Raw genomic sequence first — 19268 nt, 5'->3', positions numbered from 1 at the left:
AGAACTTACTCATCTTGTTTAACAGAAACTTTCCACTCATTGATTAGTAATTCCTAATTTCCCTCACTCCCCAGCTCCTAACAATCATCATGCCACTCTTTAGACTCTGTCTGAAAACAAACAAACAAACAAACAAACAAACAAACAAACAAAAAAGTGGGAAGAAGGACGCAGATCTCTGCCTCTTCAACCTCCCTCAGTTCCCTGATTTTGACCTGAGAACCAAGTGTAAGTATTTTACATTTGCATTCAAAGATTATAAAAATCTTATTTCTATGCAATGTTCCCACATTATATGGTACAGGAGTTGGCAGCTGCAGGAAGGCAGTATCTTCATTATTTCCAGATGGCTTGCAAGTGTTCCTGCCACCACTCCTCAGTTCACACTGCTCCCTTGCCTGGAGTACTCTTTTACACCCTCTCCTTCTCCACCATTTCTCTGAAACCTATTCTCCTTCAAGCCTTGGAGAAGGAGAAGGTCCTCCACGAACCCCTCCCTGAATGCCCTGGCCCTTGGGTGGTTGTTCCCATGCTCTGTTCTACTGTAATATATCTATTTTTATTTTGATTAGACATAGCCCACTTTGCAGTATTTTTATGTATGTGGCCATTCTGCCTGACCACTGTGATGATAGATTTGGTAGTCATTAAGACTGTTCATCGCAAAACTGTTCATCGTGAAACTCTGTCTCTAATAAAAATAGAAAAATTAGCCAGGCATGGTGGCTGGTGCCTGTGATCCCACCTACTCAGGAGGCTGAGGCATGAGAATTGCTTGAACCTGGGAGGCGGAGTTTACAGTGGGCTGAGATCGTACTACTGCACTCCAGCCTGGGGGATAGAGCGAGACTCTGTCTCCAAGGAAAAAAAAAAAAAAAAAAGACTGTTCTTCAAATATTCTGGCTTTCTGAGTTTTCAAATATTCTGGCTTTCTGAGTTTTTCAAAGATTTTGTTTTATTGTAGTAAGAACACTTAATGTGTTGAGATCTGTTTTAACAAGTTTTTTGTGTTCATTATTATTGACTCTAGGTACAATGTAATACAGCAGATTTCTAAAACTTTAAACATTTAAAAAAATTTTTCGAGACAGGGTCTCACTCTGTCACCCAGGCTGGAGTGCAGTGGCACAATCATGGCTCACTGCAGCCTCCAAGTTTTAGACTCAAGAGATCCTCTCCCATCTCAGCACCACCTCCCCACTGTCCCTGAGTAGCTGGGACTACAAATGCATGCCACCATGCCCAGCTAATTTTTTATTTTTAATAGAAACAAGGTCTTGCTATGTTGCTTAGGCTGGTTTGAACTCCTGGCCTCAAGGGATCCTCCTGTCTCAGCCTCCCAGAGTGCTGGGATTACAGGTGTGAGCTACTGCACCTGGGCTCTAGAACTTATTCATCTTGTTTAACAGAAACTTTCCGCTCATTGATTAGTAATTCCTAATTTCCCTCACTTCCCAGCTCCTAACAATCATCATGCCACTCTTTGTATATAAGTTTGACTGTTTTAGACACCTCATGTAACTGGAATAATGCTGCATTTGTCTTTCTGTGACTGGTTTATTTCACTTAGCATAATGCCCTCAAGGCTTATTCATGTCATCACATATTGCAGAATTCCCTTATTTTTAAAGGCCAAATTGTATTCTGCTGTGTGTATACACCACATTTTTTTTTATCCATTCATTTTTTAATGGACATTTAGCTTGCTTCCATATCTTGGCTATGGTCAATAATGCCAATGAACGTGGGTATGCAGATATCTCTTTGAGATACTGATTCAGTTTATTTGGATATATATCCAGAAATGGAATGGCTGGGTCATATAGTAGTTCTATCTTTCTTTCTTTTTTTTCTTTTTTTTGAGATGGAGTTTCGTTCTTGTTGCCCAGGCTGGAGGGCAGTGGGTGATCTCAGCTCACCGCAACCTCCGTCTCCCAGGTTCAAACAATTCTCCTGCCTCAGCCTCATGAGTTGCTGGGATTACAGGCATGTGGCACCATGGCCGGCTAATTTTGTATTTTTAGTCGAGGCGGAGTTTCTCCATGTTGGTCAGGCTGGTCTCGAACTCCTGACCTCAGGTGATCTGCCTGCCTCAGCCTCCCAAAGTGTTGGAATTACAGGCGTGAGCCACCACACCCGGCCCATCTTTCATTTTTTGAAGATCCTCCATACCATTTTCCATAGTGGCCACACCATTTTACATTCCCACCCAGCGTGTGCAAGGGTTCCATTTTCTCCACAGTCTTGCCCACAATTATCTTTTGTTGTTTTGACAATTCTGGCTTTCTGCATTCTAAGCCCATTGTAGGATTGTACTTTTGGCCCCCTTGTGGTTGGATGGAGCCATGTCACTGTTGTAGCCAGCGAATTATGAAGTGGTTACATTTTACTTCCAAGGCCAGGGCACATACGGGCCAGTTGAAGACTCTCTAGAGCTCTCTTTTCCACTGCCATGGTAATCAGCACCAAATGAGTGGCTACTTAGCCTACGTTCCACACTCAGATATGGGGCAGTGTCTCCAGCCAGCCTTCAGTGGATATGCAGCATGTATGGGGAATGGACAAACAGACCTTTGTTCTTAGAAGCTACCAAGATTCTTCTTTTTTTGGTTACTGCGGCATATCCTAGTTTATCCTAACAGAGCTGGCTGTTAAGAGGTCAGGATCCTTACTGCTTTGAATTCCTGGTGCTCAGGAGAGTGCTCTGTATGTAATAGGTTCTTAATCAAGATTTGATTTATTTAGAAAACATTTCTTGTGTATGCTTTTGAGGGATATGAAGCTCATTTAAAAATACTTGTTTTCCATTTTCCTCAATAAGTGGTAAGCATGTTAGGGACAGAAACCCTCTTGAACATTTCTGGCCTCACCTCCCAGCACCTTAGTCCTTAGTCCACAGGAAACTTAAAATGGCCTGGGTAGCTTTGGATGTGGAGTAGTTGAAGGCCCTTGAGGAGAGATGAGAAGCTGATCTGACATGAAGACAGAAGTGGTTGGTTACTGGACAAGAAGACAAATGAACGATTGAGGGAAACAGCAGCTTCTGGAAAGATTTGGCAACAGTAAAGATAAGAGGCCAGTGAAGAGATCCTTGGAGGAACAAGGAGAGCTGGGAAAAGGAATAAGCTTGGAAACATGTTCTAATAAAAAGCCAGGCGTTTCCTCTGTTATCTTTCACCAGTATCTGAACAGAGTTACATCATATACACTCTGGACATAAAGGAGAGCTGTCCTTGAGCCTCGACCCTGGGTGAGCCCTCTGGGTCTTAGACTTGAGATGCAAAGTTTTGAAATTTTCAAACTTGAAAATCACGGTGAGCAGAGAGATCTCTGGTGCTCTGTCAATCCTAATGTCCCTTTTATTGAACGTTGACTATGTTGCCAATGAAAAGCCAGTAAAGCTTCAAGGAGGAAAGAGGTCAATAGCCAAATGTTTCAAGAAGTCAAGGAAGGTGAGAATTCATAGTAAATAACAATAACCACCAGTTATCAGAGGCTTTCGTCTATGCAAGGCACTATTCCGTGAGCTTTATAAGTATCACCTAATTTAATCTTCACAGCAAACCTCTGCTGTCAGTAGTGTCATCTCTATATTAGAGATAATTAAACTGAAGTTCAGAGACATTAACTAACTTGTTCAAAGTCACATGGCTAATATGTGGCAAAGTGAGGATTTGAACCCAGATTTGTCTGGCTCCAAAGCTTGTGTTCTTTCCACTTCCCCATATTACTCCTAGTGATAGATTGTCAAACATCATTTCGAATAAATCAAAGAAAAAAGCCCAACATACCCATTGCTAGTTACACATAGCACCAGGAGCCAGAGAGTTGGAATATAATAGAATCCCAGAAAATCTCCAAGCCTTATTTGGGCCTGAAGTTTCATCTTCTTTGCCCACTATCCTCCAACCCTTCCTACCCCTAAAGATTACAAAGAAGTGATACGTAGATATATTTCCTTTCCCTGCTATAGTGCTGGGAGCAAGGAACTAACCAGAAGTGGATGGAAGAAATCTGATAAGGGAGTAGAAGGATGCTGGGCAAACTCTTCAGTTAGGGTCACTTATGTCTTATGGGTCAAAGCAAGAGTCAATGGCCAGGGAGAGAACAGGTTCAGAGTTTTCTGAATTTCAGATACCACCCTATCTTCTACTAAGCCAGAGATGGCAGTGGTACCCACTTGAGGCTCAAGAAGAGGGGAATGATGTTCAATTAAGGACCACAGCACTGCAGAAACCTCATTAAAGGGGTTGAGTAAACTGAATTGGACTCAGGTCCAGGTTACTGCATACACCTTTAGTATGTGGACTGCAGGCTCCCGGACACTTCACAGCAGAATCCACTCATCAATACCAACCTTTCTCTGCTGAGTGCCTTCTACCTTTCTTCATCCTCAGAAAACTTTCCTAATGGACCATTTGCAGATTCATTGGTAGTTCTGTAATCTTTGGAAAACACGTATTCTCTCCTCAGATCTTTATCGCTTTCTTATTTTTTTGCTCTGCGTTCATACATTTTTTTTTCCTTTTCTTTTTTTACTGAAAGGCATTCACCCCATCTATTGAGAGCATATGATATGACTTCATGTGTGGCAACAAAGAAAAGCTGAAATTTGCAGATGTCAGTAAGGGAGGTTGTTCCACAGTTTTCTATCCTTTTAAAATGGTTTATCTCTATTAGATAATGAATAAGATTATGTTTAGCCAATCAGATTATTTCCTTGGAGAGCTTGGAATGGTAGTCTTGGCAACATGGTTGGATATCAGTGAAGTGAAGATGTGGAATCTTAAGCAGAATCTAAGAATGGTGGACACTCCAGAACTGTAGATGTGTATAGTTCAACTGTGGGGGAGTCCTCTTTAGCTCGCAAAGCAATCAAGGCATTTTGTCTCACAGTCTTTTGTGACAGATGGGAAAAGGGTCTTTTATGAGAGTTTTCTCTGATGCTGAAAACTACTATTAATTCTGATAAATCATGCACGTAATGGATTCAGGTCATCCTTTTATTAGGCAGCCTTATTCTGCTTATCAGTGTTCGCAAGAACAAACTTGAGGGCTATGATGGAGCTCTTTAAAGAAAGGGAAGTAGAACTCAAAACCATTCAGTGTAGGTGAAACTCTGTGCCACTGGGAGTTCCTTAGATATATAAAGAAAGTACCTTCTAGGCTAAGACTTCTGTAAAGATGGTGCTCCCATGAGTTGCTCTCTTCTCTCTCTCTCGTTTTTCAAGGCTCTCAGCCCAGTATCCTACCCTTCAAACCAGAAACAATCCCCTTTCTCAAGAGTGGAGGAAGTTGTGCCGTTTGCTTGAATGGCATCTCAGGTTTCCTCTCTGCAGCCCCTTCTGCTAGGAGAGGAAATGGGTTCCAGTCCAGGGGGCTGATTCCTTAGTAGTGATATTTATAAGTAAGCCGCTTGTCAATATAGCACTTTGTTTTAGTCCTCTGTTACAGAGGGCTAGGTCTTTATGGCAGATTAATCATGGTTGGCCTTATATAAAGCCCTTCTCTTTTTTTTTTTTTTTTTTTTTGAGGAAAGTCTCGCTCTGTCGCCCAGGCTGGAGTGCACTGGCCGGATCTCAGCTCACTGCAAGCTCCACCTCCCGGGTTTACGCCATTCTCCTGCCTCAGCCTCCCAAGTAGCTGGGACTACAGGCGCCCGGCACCTCACCCGGCTAGTTTTGTATTTTAGTAGAGACGGGGTTTCACTGTGTTAGCCAGGATGGTCTCGATCTCCTGACCTCGTGATCTGCCCGTCTCGGCCTCCCAAAGTGCTGGGATTACAGGCTTGAGCCACCGCGCCCGGCCTACAAAGCCCTTCTCTTATTTTATTTTACTGATTTATTAACTTTTATCCCCATAATCCACTCCCATCCATCTCTCACATAGGCAACTCCTATGATGTTTAATTTAACTCCTATGATGTATCTTGTCACCCAGGTAGTGAGCATAGTATATAATAGGTAGTTTTTCAGCCCTTGCCTCCCTCCCTCTCTCCTGATTCTAGTAGTCCCCAGTGTCTATTGTTCCCATCTTTATGTTCACATGTACCCAAGGTTTGTCTCCCACTTGTGAGGACATGTGGTATTTGGTTTTCTGTTTCTGCATCAGTTGTCTTAGGATGATGACCTCCAGCTGCATCCATGTTGCTGCAAAGGACGTGATTTCATTCTTTTCGATGGCTGCATAGTATTCCATGGTATATGTGTACCACCTTAAATGTGTATATATTTTAAGTGGTTTTATGTTATTTATCTGATTCTGTTGCTTATTTTAAAAACTAGCGCAGGTTTTTTTTTAAAAGTCAACTTTTTTGAGGTGTAATTTATATAAAATATAATGTGTCAATTTTGATGAGTTTTGACATCTGTGTATAGAACATTTTCATCACCCTAAAAGTTCCCTCATGCCCCATCTCAGTCAATGCCCACTTCCTCCCACCAGCCCCAGGCAACTACTGATCTGTTTTTTTGTCACTGTAGATTACGTTTGTGTTTTCTAGAGTTTCATGTGAATAAGCTTGTTCAGTATGTTCTTTTTTGGTCTGGCTTTTTTTTTCATTCAGGCTAATGCTTTTAAAAAAATGTTTATTATTATTTTATTAATTTATTTTTGAGACAGAGTTTCACTCTTGTTGTCCAAGCTGGAGTGCAGTGGCACGATCTTGGCTCAGGCTCACTGCAACCTCCGCCTCCTGGGTTCAAGCAATTCTCCTGCCTCAGCATACCGAGTAGCTGGGATTACAGGTGCCCGCCACAATGCCCAGCCAATTTTTGTATTTTTAGTAGAGACAGGGTTTCCCCATGTTGACCAAGCTGGTCTCGAACTCCTAACCTCAGGTGATCCACCCAACTCGGCCTCTCAAAGTGCTGGGATTACAGGCGTGTGCTACCACACCCAGCCTGCTCTTTAGGTTCATGCATATGTTGCATAGCAGTGGTTAATTCTTTGTTGCTGAATAGTATTCTATTACATGAAGATACCAGAATTTGTCTGTTTACTAATTAATGGACTTTTGGGTTGTTTTCACTGATGGTGAATAAAGTTGCTATGACAATTCAAGTTTTGGCATGGACTTTTATCTTTGATAAATATGTAGGAGTGGAGTTGCTTGGTTGTGTGATAAGTGTATGTTTAACTTTAAAAGAAACCGTTAAACTATTTTTCCAAAGTGGAGATACCAACAAAATCAGCAATAATTTTGTTTAATTTTTTTTTTTAACAATTTCTTTTTTTAAATAAAGGAGGGACCTTGCTATGTCATCCAGGCTGGTCTCAAACTCCTGGCCTCAAGTGATCTGTTTGCCTTGGTACATTTTTTTTTTTTTTTTTAGACAGAGTTTCACTCTTGTTGTCCAGGTTGGAGTGCAGTGGCACGATCTCAGCTCACTGCAACCTCCGCCTCCCAAGTTCAAGCGATTCTCCTGCCTCAGTCTCCCGAGTTGCTGGGATTACAGTCACTCACCACCACACCTGGCTAATTAGTAGAGATGAGGTTTCACCATGTTGGCCAGGCTGGTCTGGAATTCCTGACCTCAGGTAATTCACCTGTCTCAGCCTCCCAAAGTGCTGGAATTACAGGCGTGAGCCACCATGCCCAGCCAGTACATTTTTATATAGTTGAAAACAATCAAATTTCATTTAGAGATGTGAAAATTATACAGAATTTAAACTTGAGTGTCTATAAATAAGTTTATTTGGAATACAGCCACACTCATTTGCTTATATATTGTCTGTGGGTACTTTTGTCCTATAACTGTAGGGTTGAGTAGTTGTGATAGCTGCGGCCTGCAAATCCTAAAGTATTTACCATCTGGGCTTTACAGAAAAAGTCTGGTGACCTCTGGTCCAGAGCATTAATTTTTCTTCAGACAACAAGAAAATTTATCTTGTCTTTTTTTGTTTTTGGAGACAGAGTCTCTGTCGCCCTGGCTGGAGTGTGGTGGTGCAATTTTAGCTCATTGTAGCTTCGACCTCTCGGGCTCAAATGATTTTCTTGCCTCAGCCTCCCTAGTAGGTAGGACTACAGCTTTGCCCCACCATGCCTGGCTATTCAAAACTTTTTTTTTTTTTTTTTTTTTTTTTGTAGAGATGGCGTCTCATTATGTTGCTGAGGCTGGTTTCAGACTCTTGGCTTCAAGCAATCCTCCTACCTTAGCCTCCCAAATTGTGGAGATTACAGGCAGGAGCCTCTGCTCCTGGCTTGGTGTTTTCTTCCATGTTAGAAAGAAGATATTCCTCTTGTTGGTATGTCTTTGCTTCTGTCCATTTTGAAATGATAGACCTAGGCCAGGTGTGGTGGCTCATGCCTGTAATCCCAGCACTTTGGGAGGCCGAGGTGGGTGGATCACCTGAGGTCAGGAGTTCGAGACCAGCCATGGCCAACATGGTGAAACCTCGTCTCTACTAAAAATACAAAAATGAGCTGGGTGTGGTGGCGCGTGTCTGTAGTCCTAGCTACTCAGGGGACTGAGGCAGGAGGATTGCTTGAACCCGGGGGGCAGAGGTTGCAATGAGCTGGGATGGTGCCACAGCACTCCAGCCTGGGCAACACAGTGAGACTCTGTCTTAAAAAAAAAAAAAAGAAGAAAGATAGACCTTATCATTATTGTTCTAAAAAGCACTTGACTCTTTCCTGATCTATCTGCTGGCCTTATGTATAAGTTAGCCATTACTATGTAACATTCCACTCCCAACCTCAGTGGCTTAAAACAGCACTCCTTTATATTTGGCTAGATTGCCTTGCTGAGGCTGGAGTGACTGGGGCAGCTGTATTTCTCACTGTAGATCTGTGAGTCACCCGGAGTAGCTCTGCCCCACATATCTCTCATCTTCCTTGGACCACTGGGCCATGTTCTTCTCATAGTGATGGCAGAGGCACAGAAGGGCAAATGAAAACATTCATCATCTCTTAAAACATAGGCTCACAACTGGCACACTGTCACTTCTGGCCACATATCACTAGCCAAAGAAAAGCACATGCCAAGGCCAAAGTGAAGGGACAATGAAATAGAGTTCTTTTAGGATGAGACCTTGACAAATGTGTGAATTCAGGTAGGGGTGAAGAAGGGCCAAGATTGCAATTCACCATTTCTTTCTTTCTTTTTTGAGACAGAGTCTCGCTCTGTCACCCAGGTGGGAGTGCAGTGGCACAATCTCGGTTCACTGAAACCTCCGCCTCCCGGATTCAAGCTATTCTCCTGCCTCAGTCTCCCGAGTAGCTGGGACTACAGTGGCCTGCCACCACGCCTGGCTAATTTTTTGTATTTTTTGGTAGAGAGCCAGGATGGTCTCGATCTTCTGACGTTGTGATCCACCCGCCTCGGCCTCCCAAAATGCTGAGGCAATCTACCATTTCTTTTAAGAAAGACCAAGCTGGGCATGATGGTTCATGCCTTTAATCCTAGCACTTTGTGAGGCCGGGGCAGGAGAAAGAATTGCTTGAGACCAGGAGTTTGAGGTTCCAGTGAGCTATGATTGTGCCACTGCACTCCAGCCTGGGTGACAGAACAAGACTCTGTATCACAAAAAAAAAAAAAAAAAAAAAAAAAAAAATCAATAATAATAATAATAATAATAATAATATAATAATAAAAGAAGAAAGACCACAACAATAATAAATGGTTTTCTTTTGCTACCTATGAGGGTGTTACTTGTTCCTATTGAACATGTACTGTTAAAAGTAAGGGCTATGGCTTTCCTGCTCATTCCACTCCATGAATTCTGACATTCTGGTTTCCAGTGGTGATGGTCATGCAGCTATTAAGGTATTTTCCCCTGCTCTGCCCTTCATTTGGTATTATAAGGAATCATCAACATATGGGACATTCTAAGATGCCCTTGTTGCTGGGAAGAAGCCAAGGCGCACAGAAATATCACTCCTTTTTGTCTTCTCTCTTTTTTTTCTCATTAATGAAAAACAAATTGCGATGAAACTATTTTCCCACTTCTTGGTTCTCCAGCTGTACTACAAAATTCTTCAAAGGCAAGGCTGTATCTTCTCTTTGTTAACCTCCCTTCCGTTCTCCCAGCCTCCTCAGTGTGGTTGATATTTTCCTTGCCTACCTGTCTGATCTCAATGACTGTTCCCGTTCTGCTTCGCTGATCTTGGCTCTGCCATGCTCCTTAGGGCAATAAATACCAGTCTGGACTGTCCAGAATGGAGTCCTCTGTCTGTTTTACCAGTTGAGAAGCCTCCTATCCCTCCCTGATCACTCGTCATTCATGAAGCTCCTTCTTCTGCTTTTGACTGTTACCCTGCTCCTGGCCCAGGTCACCCCAGGTAAACAGGATCTCCAGAAGGGGATGGGAGTCAGGGAACCCGATGCATGTTCAGAGAACTCTGGGGGCTCTGACAGGTTGGGCTGGGAGAAAGGCCTGGTAGAGCTCACTGAGGCCTTTAGGTAGTCCCTCTAGTCATGGGGAAGTTTGAGTTCTCTGGTACTAAATGATCTTCCCAGTGCCCAGTACTTGACCACTCCAACCTTATCTCTGATTAGCTCTGGAAAATCTGAACATGATGACCTGAGGAGGGGATAGAGTGTAAAGAGAGAGACTTGGGTATGGAGTATAGAGAAAATGGGGACTTTTTCAAAAACATTTCTTGAAAGGATTTGAATTTTGATCTGTTGTTGCCTCTAGGAAAATGGTTCTCAAATTTCTGATTGTTTGAGGATTCTGATTCCACTTTTTTATGCAACCTCAAATTATCTGGGTTACCCTAGGTTGTAGGTTCCCCAGAGTAGCTGTTCCTAATTCCCTTAACTGGTTGGGGCCAGAGAAAAGTCCCAGGATGTTGTGAAGAAGGCAGTATGATGTTCTTGGGAGTTTTACAGGTGCCCTAGGAGCCTTATAGATGTTCAAATGAGTTTATTTAATATTCCTGTCACCTTTCATTGATATGGTCAGAGGGGGTACCGAAGAACAATGAGAAAAGGTGGCTAATTGCTACTGGGCACCTGGGTACATTATAATATGGGGGAGATAAAACCCTTGGGAGAGGGGTCCTCTTCCCCCTCCCAAGGAGCTGGCCAAGGAGGGGAAGCTACCCAGTAGGTCCCATGCCACTGAGTTGGGGAGATTCTGGGGGTTCTAACAGGGGGCACGAGTGAAGGAAGAAAGTGTAGTGGTCTATAATCTCCCTTAAACTTAGGAGATCCTGTGTAAGAGCTTCTTCTCTCACAGACCTCCTCATTTCCCTCCTACTCCTCTACTGGGCTTTAGCCCCTCCCTTTCCCACCCTTCTGCTTTCTTTCAAAACTGACCCTGTTCTCTTCTTCCCTTTTGTTTTCAGTCACGAAATGTTGGGGTAAGTCAGGCAGGTGCAGAACAACATGTAAAAAAAGTGAAGTATACTATATATTATGCAAAACTGAGGCCAAGTGCTGTGTGGATCCCAAGTATGTACCTGTAAAATCAAAATTAACAGACACAAATACAAGCCTGGAATCAACTTCTGCAGTCTGAGACACCTCTCTTCCAACCTTGAGTCTCAACATCATGGGATACTGCATCATGGGATCCTAGGAAGAACGGACTGGACCAGTAGGTGGTAATAATCTAAACCTTGCAAATAGCTCCTAGTCTGCTGACCCACAGCTGGTCCCAGAGGATATGAATTAAATAATATTCATTATATCTACTTGATTCCTGTTTTCTTCTAGACCAGCACTGCCAATAGAACATTCTGCCATGATGGAAATATTTCCTATCTGTATTGTTCGGTATGGTAGCTACTAGCCAGATGTGGCTACTGAGCACTTGAAATGTGCCCAGTGTGAATGCGGACCTGAAGTTTTAATCTGATTCACTCTAGCTTTAAATTTATGTAGCTAAATGTCGCTAGTGGTGATTGTATTGTACAGCAATGGCTTTAGAGTCTAGGCTGAGGCAGGCTGTGGGTCCCAATCTATGAGTATTTCAGGGGAGTCCAGGAGGCAAGCAAGAGTCTATGATGAACACAAGAACCCATTCTTGGCCCATGGATTCTCTCACTCCCACACCAAAGGCTATAACTTTCCCTTGATCACACCTACAGTTATGCCTCTCAGGGGCTCTAGGGCAATGCCTCTTGTGAGTCTTCCTCATGGTGGAGAGTGCTGGTATCAGGCCATCTGTGGATCCTTGCTCCATCTCTTTGCATTCCCTCTAGTTGCGGCCATGGGACATTAAACTAGCTAATCATTTTCCAGGACTGATCCTGAACTGAGACAACAGGAATTTTACAACATTCAGCCCCATGATCCCAAGTATCCCCAACTCTTGCTACTTATCTGACTAATCTAAAAGAACTTGATTCTTTATCCTGAGTTGAAAAGTTCTACTTGGAGTCACCCGCCTCCTCTTCAGCCCTTTCATATTGGAGCCCTGACCTGGCTTCAGCCTCATGTCCCCAGTTCAGCTTCCTGTTGACAAACTTCAGCCTCAGTGTCAGTGTCTAAGTGTCACCAAAGCTGTCTAGGGAAGAGCGTTTGATGCAGGATCAGAAGATCTGGAGTCAAATCCTTGTTTAATCACAGGTCAGCTGCATGACCCTAGGCAAGCCATTTAACCCTCTGTGCTCTATTTTTTCGTCTCTAAAATGGGGAACTTTCCTACTCAAGGCATAGGGATGTCATGAGAATTAAATGAGATAGCAGACAGGAAAGTGCCCAGCACAGAATCTAGCGCACATTCAGTTCTTGATAAGTGTAAGTAGAATCTAGGTTGATCTCATTTTGTAATTTTCTACTTCTGGCTCTGCATAGCAATTCTTTGCCTGGAAAAAGTTAAATCTTCCTTCACTACGTTGCCACCAACTCCTACTTCTCAGAGTTAATAACTCTTAAAGTTGAAGTAAAACCCTGTACCCTGCCATTTTTTCACTAATCGTCTTACCCTCCTGACTCAATTTCTGTCCAGCCTCGCCCTGTAATGTTTCTCTTGCAGACTCAGCTCCCTTGCTGTACTCTGCATGGTATCAATGCCAAACTCCCAACCATGGTAGAATATAACCATCTACTTGCCTTCTCTATAGGTAAACTTTATTTTTCGAGACAAGATCTTACTCTGTTACCCAGACTGGAGTGCAGTGGTATGATCATAGCTCATTACAGCCTTAACCTCCTGGACTCAAGGGATTCTCCTGCCTCAGCTTCCCAAGTAGCTGGGACTACAGGTGTGTGCTACCACTCTTGACTGTTAATTTTTTTTTTTTTTTTTGTAGAGATGGGATCCTTGCTGTGTCGCCCAGGCTGGTCTCGAACTCCTGGCCTTAAGTGATCATCCTCCTGCCTTGGTCTCCTTAAAGGTTGGGATTACAGGTGTGAGCCACTGTGCCTGACCTATAGGTCAGCAGCGGATCATTCTTAGAAAAAATAATCCAACTAGTCTCACGGATTGCACGGGAAGTTCAGGGCCTCCAACCTCAAAGGCCAATCAACACGGCCCAGCTAATCTCCTGCTTTTCCCTAAGAAGCTTGATTTCTCATTCTTTGAAATAATTAGTCCATGATTTTTCCTCTCTCCTCAATCTTCTACCATTCCCTGTCCCCACCAAAATATCACTCCTTGTCTCATATTTCAAGAAAATAGAAACCATCAGAAGCAACTCCTTTATCTTCTCTCTACTAAGTCTACACACTCTGGTATTGGGTCCTACAGCTCCTGTCTTCCTTTTGTTTACAGTGGAAGAATGATATCTACTCCTGAGGAACCGGCCCCTTTACTTGTCCACATTTGTCTCCTCTCCCCTACTCAAGAATTTCACATTCATTTATTCTCCTTATTCTCCCCTTCTCTTCCAGATCATTTCTATCATACAAAGATGCTCGAGTATCTCCCAGATTAAAAAAAAAAAAATCCCTGAGTCCCACATTCCTCTCTGGACAATGCCTCATTTATTTGCAGTGCTTAAAAAAAATACTTCTCAGAATGTCACCTGCCTTCACTTTATCAATTTTTTCTCATTCACCTTTCAACTCAGTTCAATTTGGTTCTGACTGTGCCACTGAACCTTTTCTAGTAAAGATTACCAACTATCTCCAGTGTTGCCAAACCCAACAGAGGCACCCCTGTTTTCCTCTTGTCGACCCCTGAAGAGGTGTTTGACATAGAGGCCATGACATCCTCATTGAAATGCTTTCTTCTCTTGCCTTCTAAGACGGCAGACTCTCCTGGTTTTCCTCTGGTCACCTGGGCCATTCATTTTCAGTCTTCTGTCCTGGCTCCTCCTTCCCTTTCCAAAGGCCAGGACTTGTTTCTAGGCTCCTTTTGTCTTTTCTCTCTGCTCTTTTTCACTAGGTATTTTGAATACCCTCTATATGCTGATCACTTTCAAATTCATAGCTCCTACCCTAAACTTTCTCTAACGTCTAAACTGGTATATCTTCCCCCTTAAATGACATCTCCATCTGGTTACCTAATATATCAGAATGGAACTTCCAGTGGGGACCTCACCTCACCAGGCCTTGTTAGTACCCTGCTATTTCCCTTCTTAGTAAATGGCAGCAACGTGTGCCCAGATGCACCAAACCTACAAGTCATGTGTGATTCCTCACTTCACCTCCCTGCGTTCAATTTCTCAGCAAGTCCTGTGGCTCTGCCTTCAAAATGCGTATCAAAATTATCCATTTCTTTCCATCTAGTTCAGGCCACTGCCATTTTCACCTGATCTTTTACAATAGTCTCCTAACTGTTTTCTCTAATTAATTTTCCACATAGCAGCCAAATGGTAAATTATTTTCATTTTTTTCAGATCTAGTCCTAAATCCAGAAAGGTAAATGATATCCTGTCACTACTCCGTTTTGCACTAAACCATGGCTTTCCATTTCATTAAGAATAAAATCCAGACTCCTTGCCATGGACTGGGAGGTCCTGCCCTACCAGGCCTTGTTCACTTCTCTGGCCTCCTCCTTATACTTAGGTCACCCAGGTTTCCTTTCTGTTCCTTGATGTCAACAAGCTCTTTTTTTTGTCTCAGGGCCTTGCTACATGGTGTTCCCTCTTCCCAAGAAGACTCTGATGTTTATGTGGCTGTTTTTGTCCTATCCTCCAGGCCTTAATTTAACTGTCGTTCTAGATTATTGTATCTAATGAAGTCCTTTATGTCACTATGCAAATGTATGTCCTAGCACTTCTCAAAAATCAGTAATTATTTTGTTCATGTACTTGTTTCCTGTCTCTCTTCCAGGAGAATTTGGGTTTTATGATTGCAGGGACCTTGTTGGTTTTGCTCACCATTCCATGGTGCCTGCCACACTGTCAGAACACAATCAGTATTTGCTACCTATATGAATAGTTACACTCCAAGGATGATCACTTTCCCACTCAAACACGTTTTCCTTTTCAAGTTCTTGTGTTTTACCATTACCTGAAACTCAAGCCTTCTTTTTCCACCCACGTTTTACTCTCCATGATTTAGTAAAACTCCTCTTTCCTTGATATGGATGGTCTGAGGAGGAGTGGTGCAGCGTGAGTTTAAGGGACCTTACGGAAGGGGGCAGTCTGAGATATCCAAGCGCTTCTTTTTGAGGTTATGATGAGCATTAGATTGAAGAAGAAAGGACTTTCTTCAATCTGGACATTCAGGGGTTTGAGTACATTATAGAACATATCTATCAATGGGGAGTGGGTGGGAAGTGAGGGGTGGAAAATACTGTTTGTGCCCAAACTGGAGTTATCTAAATTCTGGTTACCTTTACATGAAGCCTTTGTTCTATATTTTGAGTACACAAAGATCTGTCTGTGTATGGACAGTCATTCAAGAATCTGAAGGCAGGCCGGGTGCGGTGGCTGACACCTGTAATTCCTGCACTTTGGGAGGCCGAGGCAGGTGGGTCACTTGAGGTAAGGAGTTCTCAAGTTCACCAGCCTGGCCAACATGGTGAAACCCCATCTCTAGTAAAAATACAAAAAATTAGCGGGACGTGGTGGCGGTCACTTGTAGTCCCAGCTACTCGGGAGGCTGAGGCAGGAGAATCATGTGAACCCAGGGGGCGGAGGTTGCAGTGAGCTGAGGTCGCTCCACTGCACTCTAGCCTGGACAACAGAGCGAGACTCTGTCTCAAAAAGAAAGAAAGAAAGAAAAAAGAAAAGAAAAGAAAGAAAGAGAGAGAATCTGATGGCAGCTCTATGCTGTCTTGAGACTGACTTTGTATGTTCATTTCTTGACTTCTCTCATCAAGTCAGCCATTGAGGCCCCCTGATTCTTCCCCTGTGATGTTTTGATGCAAACCTTACTCTCTTCACTCTTTTTGGAACTGCTATCTCAGCTCAGTCCCTCATTAGCAGTCTCCCTCCTCTTTCCCATATTTGAGGTCTTCTACCCTGAGTTTTGCTGCTGTCCCTCTAGTCTCTCTGCCAGGTCAGATTGTCCCACCTTCTAGCACCCAATCTCACAAGAGTTCCTTACTGAATATAGCAACATTCCCTCAACATATTTTAAGATGAAACACCTTACATTTATTATTGGATGTAATGTAAGAGTTCATTAGAGAGGAATTTAAGCAAAAACAATAATTTCTTGGAAGGATATCATGTAGCTCATAGAACTGACCAGAAGTCTATACAATCGGGCTTGAAAAGACCGAGACAGAGTGGGCAGCAGAAATAGCCTGCCAAGATCTTACCACGAGCAATGCTGCCAGAGCACTAGGCATCAGTATCACACCTGGACTCTTGTCATTGCTGCTGCCACTGTGTATTTCCTCCACCTTCCCTGTGGTTTGGATTTAGTCCTTTAAGATTCACGTCCTTTGTTGGAGCGCCCAGTTGGCTGAGCCTGGGTCATGCACCTGTCTGCTAACTTTCAAGGTGGCATAAGAGAATATTTGCCTTTAGGGCATTCTGTAGTTGAAGGTCAGCCTTCCTTTCCACCAAGACCACAAAAATAGAGACTAGCTTCCCTAATGGAAAGGAACTCAGATACTGAGTGTCCAAAGATGCAGTAAATGACAACTGTCAGAGAATGTTACCCCGAATATTACATCAGAATATTTCCCACCCCACCTTCGCTTTTCTGATAGCCAGGGCCAGGACTAGGGTGAGGAGAGGGAGGTGCCTAGGGTGTGATACATAAGGAGGCACTCACTCTCAGGGTCATGCAAATGCCTCCTTAAATGTCACCCTTTAGGTACCTGTTGCACTTCTCACTTCACCCTGGACCCAGCCCTGCCAACTGCATCCTGCACATCACCTTTGCAGCACCCACCACACCTGTACTTAATCTTTGCTTAGTGTTCATCTTCATGATAGACTGTAATCTCCATGAAGACGCAGACCATGAGTTGAGCAATTGATGGGCTAAATGAGATATATAACTAGCTTAAAATAGACAGCAGAAATGGCCTCACAAGAAAATTCTTTCTTTCAGGTTTATTCACATTAGAAGAGTGTTTGATATTCAATGAGCACAGAATGATACTAAATATATATTAAAAATATAAGATGAGACACTTAACAGAAATATGTGGTGGTCACGTCCGTCACTGTGATGGTCACCAGCCAATGATTTCATTATCAATGAGTAGATTGAGAGTTGTGCCAGGCGTGGTAACTCATGTCCGTAATCCCAGCATTTTGGGAATTACGAAATACTGAAATACTGTCAGAATTACATGGTGAAATACTGTCTCTATTAAAACAATACAAAAATTAGGCCAGGCGCAGTGGCTAACACCTGTAATCCCAGCACTTTGGGAGGCTGAGGCAGGCAGATCACAAGGTCAAGAGTTCGGGACCAACCTGACCAACATGGTGAAACCCTATCTCTACTAAAAATACAAAAATTAGCTGAGTATGGTGGTGCACATCTGTAACCCCAGCTACTCAGGAGGCTGAGGCAGGAGAATCACTTGAACCTGGGAGGTGGAGTTTGCAGTGAGCCAAGATCACGCCACTGCACTCCAGCCTGGGCAACAGAGCAAGACTTCCTCTTAAAACAAAAACAAAAACAAAAAACGAAACTTAGCCGGGTATGGTGACATGTGCTTGTAGTCCCAGCTACTTGAAAGGCTGAGGCAGGAGAATTGCTTGAACCCAGGAGGCGGAGTTTTCAGTGAGCGGAAATCACACCACTGCACTCCAGCCTGGGGAACAGAGAGAGACTGCATCTCAAAAAACGAAAAAAAAAAAAAAAAGAGAAAGTTGTGCTTTCGTAAATTAGGCAACATTTTCCTTCCCTGTCTGGTATCCTCATTTAAAAGCAATGACACGGTTGGGCATGGTGGCTCGCGCCTGTAATCCTAGTACTTCCGGAGGCTGAGGCGGGCAGATCACTTGAGGTCAAGAGTTCGAGACCAGCCTGGCGAACGTGGTGAAACCCCATCTCTACTAAAAATACAAAAAAATTAGCCGGATATGGTGGCAAGCGCCTCTAATCCCAGCTACTCAGGAGGCTGAAACAGGAGAATCACTTGAACCCACGAGGCGGAGTTTTCAGTGAGCGGAAATCACACCACTGCACTCCAGCCTGGGGAACAGAGAGAGACTGCATCTCAAAAAACGAAAAAAAAAAGCAAGGACACGTGGTAAGTTGCTCAGTCTTGTGTATTAATCAGATCAACTATATACACATATTTAATGTTTTTTTAAAACAAACATTTTGGCAGGGTGATGTATCAAGAATTTAGTGTAGCAATTACCTCATAATTTTTCCTCATTTTGTTTGAACAGACATCAGCAAAAGAATGAAAAGATATTTTCTATCCTGTTTTGGAAAGGAAGTCAGGACTTTATGTTCTAAATCCTGGCCTTCCTTTTCTACTGAGGAATTGAAACTGTGTGTGCATGTGTGTGTGTGTGTGTGTGTGTGTGTGTGTGTGTTTAGGTCAGGGGTTGCCCTGAAGACAACCTTTACCATTTTTTTTGGGAGGACTAGGCACAAAGAGGGCAATTAAATTGCATGGTTTCCAAACACTGCATGTTCTCACTCTTAAGTGGGAGTTGAACAATGGGAACACATGGACACAGCGAGGGGAACATCACACACCCGGGCTTGTTGGGGAGTGGGGGGCAAGGGGAGGGAGAGTGTTAGGACAAATACCTAATGCATGCGGGGCTTAAAACCTAGATGACAGGTTGATGGGTGCAAGAAACCACCATAGCACATGTATACCTATGTAACAAACCTGCACGTTCTGCACGTGTATCCCAGAACTTAAAGTAAAATAAAATTTTAAAAAGTATAAAACTTTTGGAAGAAAAAAATTGTATCGTTTCAGGAGAAGTGAGATGAAGAATTTTAGCTTCAAGGGCAAGAGAGAAGAGTGTCATGGCATCTAAGGGTGTT

The 19268-nt window shown here is 43.2% G+C and overlaps 2 protein-coding genes across 4 annotated transcripts in view; one reads left to right on the top strand and one right to left on the bottom strand.

Moving 5' to 3' along the window:
* DEFB123 (defensin beta 123) overlaps positions 1-4706 on the bottom strand; it is a 34942-nt gene extending 30236 nt beyond the window's left edge. The window contains exon 1 of one of the 2 annotated variants that reach the window (XR_001883982.1): positions 4358-4706. The gene's annotated coding sequence lies outside the window, so the exon portion shown is untranslated. The remainder of the gene's footprint in view (positions 1-4357) is intronic. The other variant, XR_001883981.1, reaches the window with a different exon arrangement.
* Positions 3226-11512, top strand: DEFB121 (defensin beta 121). Of its 2 annotated transcripts, none has more exons than XM_017865008.1 (2): positions 3226-3452; positions 11294-11512. In XM_017865008.1, the coding sequence occupies exons 1-2, from the start codon at positions 3431-3433 to the stop codon at positions 11464-11466; spliced, it is 195 nt and encodes a 64-aa protein (XP_017720497.1). In that variant the 5' UTR covers positions 3226-3430; the 3' UTR covers positions 11467-11512. The 2 variants fall into 2 exon arrangements, with proteins under 2 accessions (XP_017720497.1, XP_017720496.1); XM_017865007.1 differs by lacking the exon at positions 3226-3452 and adding an exon at positions 10111-10282.
* Positions 11513-19268: the final 7756 nt, after the last annotated feature.

Source organism: Rhinopithecus bieti, unplaced genomic scaffold (assembly GCF_001698545.2).
Source record: "Rhinopithecus bieti isolate Rb0 unplaced genomic scaffold, ASM169854v2 scaffold_78508, whole genome shotgun sequence".
NCBI classification, from domain to species: domain Eukaryota; kingdom Metazoa; phylum Chordata; class Mammalia; order Primates; family Cercopithecidae; genus Rhinopithecus; species Rhinopithecus bieti.
Note: the sequence above shows the minus strand (reverse complement) of the source record. Positions and strands in the feature narration are given on the sequence as shown.

Excerpts from the sequence above, each read along its gene's own strand:
- DEFB121 (XM_017865007.1), top strand. The coding sequence starts at position 10,225 with ATGAAGCTCCTTCTTCTGCTTTTGACTGTTACCCTGCTCCTGGCCCAG. Across the intron at positions 10,283-11,293 it reads CCTGGCCCAGGTCACCCCAG|TCACGAAATGTTGGGGTAAG; the intron begins GTAAACAGGATC and ends TTTTGTTTTCAG.